The sequence below is a fragment of the Arachis duranensis genome, chromosome 1 (assembly GCF_000817695.3).
Source record: "Arachis duranensis cultivar V14167 chromosome 1, aradu.V14167.gnm2.J7QH, whole genome shotgun sequence".
NCBI classification, from domain to species: domain Eukaryota; kingdom Viridiplantae; phylum Streptophyta; class Magnoliopsida; order Fabales; family Fabaceae; genus Arachis; species Arachis duranensis.
Genome location: NC_029772.3, coordinates 33,957,634 through 33,969,816, shown reverse-complemented (window position 1 = coordinate 33,969,816; position 12,183 = coordinate 33,957,634). Strand labels below are relative to the sequence as shown.

General features: G+C 37.8%; 1 protein-coding gene and 1 non-coding gene across 2 annotated transcripts; both read right to left on the bottom strand.

Moving 5' to 3' along the window:
* Window positions 1-1,032: 1,032 nt before the first annotated feature.
* LOC107485012 (uncharacterized) lies at window positions 1,033-5,754 on the bottom strand. The gene is made up of 2 exons (XM_016105554.1): window positions 5,118-5,754; window positions 1,033-5,003 (listed from the first exon to the last, which is right to left on the bottom strand). Exons 1-2 carry the CDS (start codon window positions 5,752-5,754, stop codon window positions 1,033-1,035), a joined length of 4,608 nt encoding a protein of 1,535 aa, XP_015961040.1.
* Window positions 5,755-11,634: 5,880 nt separating this feature from the next.
* On the bottom strand, window positions 11,635-11,742 carry LOC127743112 (small nucleolar RNA R71). The gene has a single exon (XR_008004411.1). It is a non-coding gene; the product is annotated as a small nucleolar RNA R71 (small nucleolar RNA).
* Between the last annotated feature and the right edge of the window lie 441 nt (window positions 11,743-12,183).

Here is a 12,183-nt window from a genome sequence, read left to right as displayed (position 1 = left end):
AGGAGATTTTGCGGCTATGGACCCGAGTAAGATAGTTCGGGATGGGCACTTAGTCGATGATGAAGAGGTTCCAAAAGAAAAGGATGATAACTTGGCTGATTGATAATGCGTGGCTGTGTGCTTGATGCTTTTTCTTTTCTCTTTTTTTTTGTAATGATTTAGCAGTATGAACAACTTCCGTTTTTATTTTGAGTGGGGCAGTATGAGTCCCCCTTTCGAGGTCTGTTAAAATCAGTGTTTGTTTTGTAACTGATGCATTTCTGATAAGTTTAGGATATATTTGTCTTATCCTTTGCATATCCCTATACTTAGGGTCTGATTACTGATAAGGAGTCATCAGTCCGGTTTGCACACCTATTATTGGTGTGGCTTCGAGTTTAAACAGGAATTGTTTATTGTGGTAAGCAATAAGCTTTAAGGAGTTTATGTTAGTATAGAATATATTGACAAAAAATAACTTTTATTTGTATGCATGACCTTTACATATTGAATTAAGGTCGCTAGCCTCGTTAAAACCTTCTTGAGCAAAACCTAACTTTAGGAAAAATCTCAAGGTAGGAAAAAGAGTGCCAGCATTTTGAAGTGTTAACTATAATGTTGTTTCAAGGAATTAATATTCCAAGTGCTAGGTAATACTGTACCATCTAATTGCTCTAACCGATATGCTCCTTTGCCGAGCACCTGATGAATTCAGTACGGGCCTTCCCATGTGGCTGCAAGTTTGCCATGAGCGGGCGGTCTCCGCGCTTCTTCAGTTTTTCTTAATACCAGGTCTCCGACATTAAAAGATCTTGGTTTCACCCTTTTATTGTGGTGTTTGCCCACTCGTTGCTGTAAGGCTCTGTGACGAACGGCCGCTATGGCCCGTACCTCCTCAACCAAATCAAGCTCGGCTCGCCGAGCATGCTCATGATCTTCTGCTTGTGTTCTGAAGGAGCTTTGTGATACTTCAACTGGTATCATTGCTTCCGATCCGTAAACCAGACGAAATGGTGTTTCTTTAGTCGTCGAGTGTGGTGAGGTGTTATAACCTCATAAAATTTCTGGAACAAGTTCAGCCCATAATCCTTTGGCGTCATCGAGCTTCTTCCTTAAAGCCTGCAGGACGACCTTGTTTGCAGCTTCAGCTAAGCCGTTAGATTGAGGATGCTCCACCGAGGAGAAATGTTGCTTAATCTTTAAATTCTGTAAAAAATTCTTAAAATTATGGTCGGTAAACTGTCGACCATTATCAGTTACAATGTGACGAGGTATACCAAATCTGCAAATTATCTTTTGCCAAACAAAAGAAATCATTTGAACTAATGTAATTCTAGCTAGAGGTTGAGCCTCAATCCATTTAGAAAAGTAATCAATTGCCACAACCAAATATTTTACCTGTCTCGGGGCTGTGGGAAAAGGTCCCAGAATATCTATTCCCCAATGATTAAATGGCCAGCTTACTGTTGACTGATGTAAATCCTCGGCGGGGATGTTAATGGTCGGGGCATGTTTTTGGCAGCGGTCGCAAGTTCGGACCTTTTTCCGACTGTCCTCCCATATGGTCGGCCAATAAAAACCAGCACGAAGAATCTTTTGTGCTAGACTTCTGGCTCCTGAGTGTATTCCACAAATGCCTTCATGGACCTCGGCTAAGGCTAGGTCGGCCTCTGTCCTGTCTAAGCATTTCAATAATGGTCGGGAGTAGCCCCGCCTATACAACAGGTTATTTAATAATGTAAAGAAAGATGCCTGTCGTTTGAACTTTTTTACATCTTGTATCTCTTGTGGGAGTTCTCCACTTTTAAGGTATTGAATGTATGGCTTTTGCCAACCGGCTTCTTGCTCTATATGAGAAATGCTAAGGATGTTTATGCTCGGCTCGTGGATAGTGGATTGTAGTAGTGAGGCAGTGTGTGATTGAGTGGAAGCAAGCTTTGATAATATATCTGCCCTATGATTTTGATCTCTTGCTATATGATGAATTTCAATTTTTGAGAAACGATCCATGAGGTTTTTGACAAGAACTACATATTTTGATAAAACTGGATCTTTTGTTTGAAAACTCTGATTTACTTGTTGAACAACTAATAGAGAATCACAATAAACTTTTAAATTAACAACATGTAGCTCTGTTGCTAACCTGAGCCCTGCGAGTAGGGCTTCATACTCGGCTTGATTATTGCTGGCCTTGAATGAAAATCGTATAGAATGTTCAATAACGACTCCTTCAGCATTTTCCAAAAGTATTCCTGCTCCAGATCCATGGGGGTTAGAGGCCCCATCAACAAATAACATCCAACCTGCATCCTCTATGTATGTGCTTGGTCCCGTGAGCTCGACAACAAAGTCGGCCAGGTATTGTGATTTGACAGATCCTCTAGGTTGATATTGAATATCAAATTCGGACAGTTCAATAGACCATCTTATCAATCTCCCGGCAAGCTCGGGTTTGGCGAGTATTTGGCGTAAGGGTTGAGAAGTTCTGACGTAAATTGTATGACTCTGAAAGTAGGGGCGGAGTCGTCTTGCAGAAAAAACAAGTGCATAGGCGAGCTTTTCTAACCTCGGATAGCGAAGCTCAGCATTCTGCAATGATTTGCTTACAAAATAAACTGGTTGTTGTGTTTTCTCTTTTTCTGCAACAAGAACAGAGCTAACCGCTATATCAGTAACTGACAAATATAAATATAATGGTTCACCAATGTTAGGTTTTTGCAAAACAGGTGGTTTAGAAAGAAATTGTTTTAAACTTTGAAATGCCATTTCACAATTTTCATCCCATTGGAAATTTGTGTTCTTCCGTAAACATCGAAAAAAGCTGAAGGACTTGGACGCCAGGCATGGCAGAAATCTGGAGAGAGCTGCCAACCTCCCTGTTAATCGCTGAACCTCTTTAATGTTTGTGGGACTATTCATATCAAGGATCGCCTGACATTTTTCGGGATTTTCTTCAATTCCTCGGCTAGTAAGCATGAAGTCGAGGAATTTTCCTCCGATAACACCAAAGGCGCATTTTTCCGGGTTGAGCCTCATGTTGTAAGCTCGGATTTGGCCAAATATTTCGGCAAGGTCTTCAATATGGGAATGGCCGACCTTTGTCTTGGCGACCATGTCATCGACATACACCTCAATATTCCGACCTATCTGTTGCTCGAAGACCCTGTTCATCAGTCTTTGGTATGTTGCACCTGCATTCTTTAAGCCAAAAGGCATGACATTGTAGCAATAATTACCATATTCAGTAATAAAAGCCGTTTTTTCTTGGTCTGATGGGTGCATAAGGATCTGGTTATAACCAGAGTATGCATCCATGAAACTCAAGGTGCCATATCCACAAGAGTTGTCTACTAAAGTATCGATAGAAGGCAGAGGGTAAGCGTCTTTAGGACATGCTTTATTTAAATCAGTAAAGTCGACGCACATGCGCCATTTACCATTATTTTTCTTTACCATGACGACGTTGGCCAGCCAAGTTGTAAACCTGATTTCTCGGATGAAATTTGCATCAATGAGCTTCTTGGCTTCAGCCATGGATGCCATTCTTTTCTCAGTTCCGAGATTTCTTTTTTTCTGAGATATTGGTCGAGCTGCTGGGCTTATTGCCAATTTGTGAGTAATAACGGATGGATCAATGCCTGGCATGTCTCCAGATGTCCAAGCAAAAAGATCGGCGTTCTTCTGCAAAAAACGGATGAGCTTCTCCCGTTCTTTGTCTTTTACCGAGGTTCCTATGAAAGTGAATTTCATTGGGTCATCAGTTAACATAATCTTTGTTAGCTCTTCATTTGGCAGAGGACGATCTAGAAAGTCGGCTCTAGGGTCAAGCTCGGCTAATGTTGGTTGTTCGGAAGTGATGGAGTTTATACGTCGTTCGCAACTCCTCTTGATAGGTTTTAGGCTTGTATTATAACAATGCAGAGCTTCTTGCAAATCACCATGGATTGTGGCTACAATATTGTCCTGCACGGGAAACTTGACACAGAGATGAACAGTGGATACAATCGCCGTAAATCTATTTAAAAAAGGTCTTCCTAAGATAAGGTTATAGGGACTGAAACAGTCTACAACAAGATATTGGATGTCATGTGTTTTAGATAGAGGCTGCTCACCGAGTGTGGTTTGTAACCACACTGAACCCATCACTGGAACGCGTTCCCCGGAAAATCCGACCAAGTCACCTGCAGACGGTTGCAAAATATTAGTACTTAATTTCATTTTTTCAAATGTTGTAAAAAATAGCACGTCAGCACTGCTGCCTGGGTCTAGCAGCACTTTCCGAACTATTAAGTCGCCCAACTGAAGAGAGATGACGACTGGGTCATCTAGGTTGGTATCCTTGCAATTAAAGTCGGTTGGGCAAAATGTCATCTCCGGAATCTCCTGCAATGGCTGGGGATTGTTGGTGGTATCTCCTAGTGCGAGCATGGCCCTGTATGTCCGTTTTCTTGCCGAACTTGTTTGTCCACCTCCGGCGTAACCGCCCGAGATGCAATTAATTATACCCCTAGGCTGAGCCGGCGCCTTTTCCTTATCTTTTGATGATGATGATGGTCCTACAGGGGGTGGATCTGAAATGGAAACGGATCTTTTCTGCATGTGGCCTGAGATATATTTATCAAGATGTCCTTGTCTTGCTAAACGTTCTAAAAGGTCTTTGGCGATCACACACTCATCGGTTGTGTGACCATACTTCTGATGGAATGTGCAGTATTTGGACTTGTCTATATTCTTCGGCTCGGGATAACTGCCAGCTTTGAGAGGAGGTTTAATCTGCTTGGAATTCAAAATTTCCTTAATAATATCATCTCTCTTCGCGTTAAACTGAGTGCAGGTTTCATAGCGAGGAGTTGGTCTGAAAGTCTTCTTATTGTCCCGAGGCTTATCATCTTCTTTAGTAGTTGCCGACTTTTCCGCTTTGCGAGCTTGACGAAGCTCTTCAATGTCTATTTGCCCTTTTGCCTTTTCTCGAAACTCGGCCAAAGTCTTCGGCTTGGCTACTGCAATGGCTTCTTGAAACTTTCCTGGTCAAAGGCCACTTTTGATGGCGTGAAGATGAACTTCTGGATGAAGGTCGGGTATGCGCATGGCTATCTTTGTAAAACGGGTTATGTAGTCTTTCAGGCTTTCCTGAGGACCTTGCTTTACAGTCGTTAGGTAGTCGGAATCATGCAGATATATTGCTGATGCTGCGAAATGATCTTCAAACTGCTTTGCTAACTCCTGGAAACGTGAAATTGAATCTGCAGGCAAAGAGCAAAACCAGTCAAGTGCAGGACCATCCAAAAAGGAGGGAAAACAACGACATAGAATAGGATCGGATGCACCGTTAACGATCATGATAGATCGGAACTTTTTGATGTGCTGCTTTGGGTCGCCTAAGCCATCATACGGATTCAAAGTCGTTGGCAATGTAAATTGCCGGGGCAGTTGAAAATTCATGATATCAGCTGTGAAAGGTCCTGCCGAGTTGTCAGGCTCCTCTCCTTCGTCTTTCAGTGAGGCTTCATTGTTTTGAGGATCCCTTCCATCATCATCCTGGGGAGTTTCCGAAACATGTGTCGGCTGAGATTGATTCTCGTCATTGGCGTTTCCTCCATGACGGTTGTCGTTATGCTCGAGTCGGGCGTTGGCTATTTGCTGAATTTGCTGCTGCATTCTTTGATTTTCCTCAGCCATACGCTGATTTGCCTCTGCCATGCGCTGATTTGCCTGCTGAAGCTCGGTTACCATCCGAAGTAGCTCGGACGGAGTAGGTGGAGGTGCATCAGCCATTCACAGACGATAGGGTATTTGGGACCTGTTAAGGAAAGTGCTCTAAACTCGGGCCTCACGGTGGGCGCCAAATGTTCCTGCCTGGTTGTGGCCGAGCTATTCTTCGTCTTGGAGAGGGGGTTGGCCGAGCTGTACTTCGTTCCGAAGAAGAAGCTGTCCGACCTAATAAGTGGATCACAATACGCCTCGATCACCAAGTGGAACGAGAGGGGGAGCACCTGCAAAAAGTACTCCGACGCTCAAGTCAGTTAATGAGAATTATCAGAAGAGTTTTGTAGTTTGGAACAATGATCTACCTTTTCAACCCGGACTGTTCTCTTTTATAACTCGGAGATGATAATCGACCGTTTTCTCATAAATTGATTATTTTGTTGTAACCGACCAAAGTCGTTTAATGCCATAAAATCGGTGACGTTGATACATCGGTTACGAATAGGTTTGCCGAGCTATAACTCATAACGGTCATATCAAAAATAATATTTAATTTCTATTAGTTCTAATATAAATATAAATTCTCAAAATATTGAATCTCACATATTATAGAGTTTACAATCTCTCTTTTCTTATGATGGCAAAAATATAACTTTAAGAATTTCATTAATTAAGGAATACATATGGCAAGGATATAACATTAAGAACAATCATACAACTCATATTTTTATATATTAGATCATAAAATATATAATATAAATAAATCATGATATACATATCTATGAGTACTAAGAAATAACCAAATATACTAAATATTTCTATATATTCCTAGTATCTTCGGCATAACCGCCCCTGAGTTCATAACCTATCTATGGAGAGTGAAAGCATGTTAGACAAGAGGCTTGAGAAAGTTTTAGTTCTTTTCTGTCAATGACCTTTCTCGCCTATATCCATGCATCTTCTTCTCTTCATCTCCTGCATTGCATTCAAAACATGAGGATCTCAAGGAGTAGCTGAGCTTGTCGAACACAGTCTCAAGACAATCCCCTCTGCTGAACAGCGAAAAACACCTCTACGCTACATCCTTAATAAAAGCAGGTGTGAACTACTTAGAGTTGTAGGATGGTCGTTAGGTTTGCTTTGTTTAGATGAAGAAAATGCGACAAGTTAAAGCACAAAATACCTTGTTAGTTAATTGATGAAAAAAAAAAAGACTAAGTACCTTTAGCATTTATTTTAGGGTCTTAAAATTATCTCTTAAAATCAAAGTTGTTTAACTATATTAGAAGTTATATACTTTAATTTTATTTTAAAAAGGCTAAAATAGTTTTTTAGGATTTAACTTTTTTAAATTGTGTTAGAAATTAAAATTTTAAATTTAATTTAAAAAACTAAAATATCTTTTTAACTAATTTTTAAAATGACTAAAATATTGTTAGTCAATTTTGAAAAAAATCCAAAAATATATATGCTGTTAGGATTGAGGTTGCTTAATTACATTAGAAAGTAGAAACATATATTTGATTAAAGTTGCTTAGTTGCAAAAAGACTACACGGATAGATCAGTTATGAATTAAGTGTCTCATTGCATTCTCGTGATAAGCGAAGTAATAAATCCCCACGACTTAAATGTTTCTTTGCAAGCATGTATTGTGTCCTATACAAACTCCGATTTAAGATCCTCGCATAAAACTACAACAGAAGTTTGACATAAACTTATTAATTTCATTATTAATAGTGTCATCAAATTGATATGGAAAGCATATACCAAACGCCAAAACATTATATCAATCTCACCAATGAAGTAGTAGAAAAATTAACTAAAATAAAAGAGGTACGTATTATTATTTTTTTAGAATAAACTACCAAAATGATACTCGAAAGATTTTGACGTTAACAAAAAAAATTTTGAAAAATGCAAAAGATAAAATAACTCTACAAATATTTTAAAATTTGACAAAAGTACTTGTTCCGAGAATTACTTGAAATGGGGTTACTTTTGGGCCTGAGGCAGCATCTGACTTCTATTGGTGCCGAGGTGCCACCGTCCGAGTTCCTCATGAAGAGGTGGGGATTATTTATACGCTTTTTGGCATTATTTTTAGGTAGTTTTTAGTAGGATCTAGCTACTTTTAGGGATGTTTTCAATAGTTTTTATGCTAAAACTACATTTTTGGACTTTACTATGAGTTTGTGTGTTTTTCTGTGATTTCAGGTAATTTCTGACTAAAATTGAGGGACCTGAGCAAAACTCTGATAAAATGCTGACAAAGGACTGCTGATGCTGTTAGATTCTGACCTCTCTGCACTCGAAATGAATTTTCTAGAGCTACAGAACTCCAAATGGCTCGCTCTCAATGGCGTTGGAAAGTAGACATCCAGAGCTTTTCAGAAATATATAATAGTCCATACTTTATTTGAGATTAGATGACGCAAACTGGCGCTCAACGCCAGTTCCATGTTGCATTCTGGAGTCAAACGCCAGAAACACGTCACGAACCAGAGTTGAATGCCAAAAACACGTTACAACTTGGCGTTCAACTCCAAGAAAAGCCTCTTCACGTGTAAAGCTTAAGCTCAGCCCAAGCACACACCAAGTGGGACCCGGAAGTGGATTTCTGCATCAATTACTTACTCTTGTAAACCCTAGTAGTTAGTATAGTATAAATAGGACATTTTATTATTGTATTAGACGTTCTTTGACCATTCGGTCTTTGACCACATCTTTGGTCTTAGTTTTAATCTATTATTCATCTTAAGAGACTATTGATCACGTTCATGGGGGCTGGCCATTCGGCCATGCCTGGACCATCACTTATGTATTTTCAACGGTGGAGTTTCTACACACCATAGATTAAGAGTGTGGAGCTCTGCTGTACCTGGAGTTTCAATGTAATTACTACTATTTTCTATTCAATTCAGTTTATTCCTCTTCTAAGATATTCGTTGCACTTCACCATGATGAATGTGATGATCCGTGACACTCATCATCATCCGTCCTTTATCAAAATCTTCGTGGTATAAGCTAGAATTGATGGCGGCATTCATGAGAATCCGGAAAGTCTAAACCTTGTTTGTGGTATTCCGAGTAGGATTCAGGGATTGAATGACTGTGGCGAGTTTCAAACTCGCGATTGTTGGGCGTGATGACAAACGCAAAAGAATCAATGGATTCTATTCCGACATGATCGAGAACCGACAGATGATTAGTCGTGCTGTGACAGAGCATTTAGACCATTTTCACAGAGAGGATGGGATGTAGCCATTGACAACGGTGATGCCCTACATACAGCTTGCCATGGAAAGGAGTAAGAAGGATTGGATGAAGGCAGTAGAAAAGAAGAGATCCAACAGGGACAAAGAATCTCCATACACTTATCTGAAATTCTCACCAATGATTTACATAAGTATTTCTATCTTTATTTTCTGTTTATTTATTATTATTATTTGAAAACTCCACAACCATTTATTATCCGCCTAACTGAGATTTACAAGATGACCATAGCTTGCTTCATACCAACAATCTCCGTGGGATCGACCCTTACTCACGTAAGGTTTATTACTTGTACGACCCAGTGCACTTGCTGGTTAGCTGTGCGAAGTTGTGAAGAAAGTGCTGAGTTAGTAGATGCGCATACCAAGTTGAATGCCATTATTAGAGATCACAATTTCGTGCACCAAGTTTTGGCGCCGTTGCCAGGGATTGTTCGAGTTTGGACAACTGACGGTTCATCTTGTTGCTCAGATTAGGTAATTTTCTTTTTTGTTTTATTTTCAAAAAAAAATTTTCAAAAATCTTTCAAAATTTCGTCACCTATTTTTGAAAATTTTCAGAGTTTTTAAGAATGAATTCTAGAGTTTCATGTAACATGTTGAAGCCTGGTTGGCTGTAAAGCCATGTCTAATTCCTGGATCGGAGCTTTAGACTAACATTATATGATTCCTGGGATTCTGATTGAGGACTTTGGATTCATTACTTCCTTTTTCCAAAATATGTTTTCGAAAAAGATAAAATAAAATACAAAAAAATTTATAAAATCATAAAATTCAAAAATATTTTATGTTGCTTGTTTGAGTCTTAAGTCTAATTTTAAGTTTGGTGTCAATTGCATGTTCATCTTTTTTCTAGCATTTTTCGAAAATTCATGCATGGTGTTCTTCATGATCTTCAAGTTGTTCTTGATAAGTCTTCTTGTTTGATCTTGATATTTTCTTGTTTTATGTCTTTTGATGTTTTTCATGTGTATTTTTGCATTCATAATGTCTAAACATGAAAGATTTCTAAGTTTGGTGTCTTGCATGTTTTCTTTGCATAAAAATTTTTTCAAAAATAAGTTCTTGATGTTCATCATGATCTTCAAAGTGTTCTTGGTGTTCATCTTGATATTCATAGCGTTCTTGCATGCATTCTTTGGTTTGATCCAAAAAGAAAAGAGAAAAACACAAAAATGATGTTTTATTTTTTTCTCTCTCATCATTAAAAATTCAAAAATAAAAAAATATATTTTCCTTATTTTGCTCATAATTTTCAAAAATTTGAGTTGACTTAGTCAAAAAATTTTAAAACTTAGCTATTTCTTATAAGTCAAGTCAAATTTTCGATTTTAAAAATCTTATCTTTTTCAAAACTTTTTCAAAAATCAAATCTTTTTCATTTTTTATGGTTTTCAAAAATTTGAAAACATTTTTCAAAATCTTTTTCGTAATTTTATTTCAAATTTTCGAAACTTAACTAACAAGTAATGTGATTGATTCAAAAATTTGAAGTTTGTTACTTTCTTGTTAAGAAAGGTTCAATCTTTGAATTCTAAAATCATATCTTTTAGTTTCTTGTTAGTCAAGTAATTAATTTGAATTTTAAAAATTAAATCTTTTTCAACCATATCTTTTTAATCATATCTTTTTTTATCATATCTTTTTAAATCATATCTTTTTCAAAAATTTGATTTCAAAATATCCCTTCTAACGTCTTATCTTCTTATCTTTTCAAAATTGATTTTTCAAATCTTTTTTTTACTAACTAATTGACTTTTTGTTTGTTTCTTTTCTTTTTCAAAACCACCTAACTACTTTCCCTTTTCTAATTTTCGAAAATTCCTCACCCTTTTTTAAAATTCTTTTTTTAATTAATTGTTTCAAATTTTAATTCTAATTTTATTTCTTCCTTTAATTTTCGAAAATCACTAACTTATTTTTCAAAATTAATTTTCAAAAACTCCTCCCTTTCATCTTCTTCTATTTATTTATTTATTTACTAACACTTCTCTTCATCTCAAGAATCTGAATCTATCTTCACCCTTGTGTTTGGATTCTTACTTTTTCTTCTTCTATTCCTTTTTTTTTCTACTAACATACAGGAATCTCTCTACTATGGTAAAGAGGATCCCTATTATTATTTTCTATTCCCTTCTTTTTCATATGAGCAGGAGCAAGGACAAGACTATTCTTGTTGAGGCAGATCCTGAACCTGAAAGGACTCTGAAGAGGAAACTAAGAGAAACTAAATTACAACAATCCAGAGACAACCTTACAGAAATTTTTGAAAAAGAAGAGGAGATGGCAACCGAAAATAATAATGCAAGGAGGATGCTTGGTGATTACACTACACCTACTTCCAAGTTTGATGGAAGATGCATCTCAATCCCTGCCATTGGAGCAAACAATTTTGAGTTGAAACCTCAACTAGTTGCTCTAATGCAACAGAACTGCATATTTCATGGACTTCCATCAGAAGATCCCTACCATTTTTTAACTGAGTTCTTGCAGATCTGTGAGACTGTTATGACTAATGGAGTAGATCCTGAAGTTTATAGGCTCATACTTTTTCCTTTTGCTGTGAGAGACAGGGCTAGAACATGGTTGGAATCACAACCTAAAGATAGCCTGGACTCCTGGGATAAGCTGGTCGCGGCCTTCTTGGCTAAGTTCTTTCCTCCTCAAAAGCTGAGCAAGCTTAGAGTGGATGTTCAGACTTTCAAACAAAAAGATTGTGAATCCCTCTATAAAGCTTGGGAAAGATACAAGTAGATGACCAAAAGATGTCCTTCTAACATGCTTTCAGAGTGGACCATTTTGGATATATTCTATTATGGTCTATCTGAGTTCTCTAAAATATCACTGGACCATTCTGCAGGTGGATCCATTCACCTAAAGAAAATGCCTGCAGAAGCTCAAGAACTTATTGACATGGTTGCAAATAACCAGTTCATGTACACTTCTGAGAGGAATTCTGTGAATAATGGGACACCTCAGAGGAAGGGAGTTCTTGAAATTGATGCTCTAAATGCCATATTGGCTCAGAACAAAATTTTGACTCAGCAAGTCAACATGATTTCTCAAAGTCTGAATGGATGGCAAAATGCATCCAACAGTACTAAAGAGGCATCTTCTGAAGAAGAAGCTTATGATCCTGAAAATCCTGCAATAGCAGAGGTAAATTATATGGGTGAACCTTATGGAAACACCTATAATTCATCATGGAGAAATCATCCAAATTTC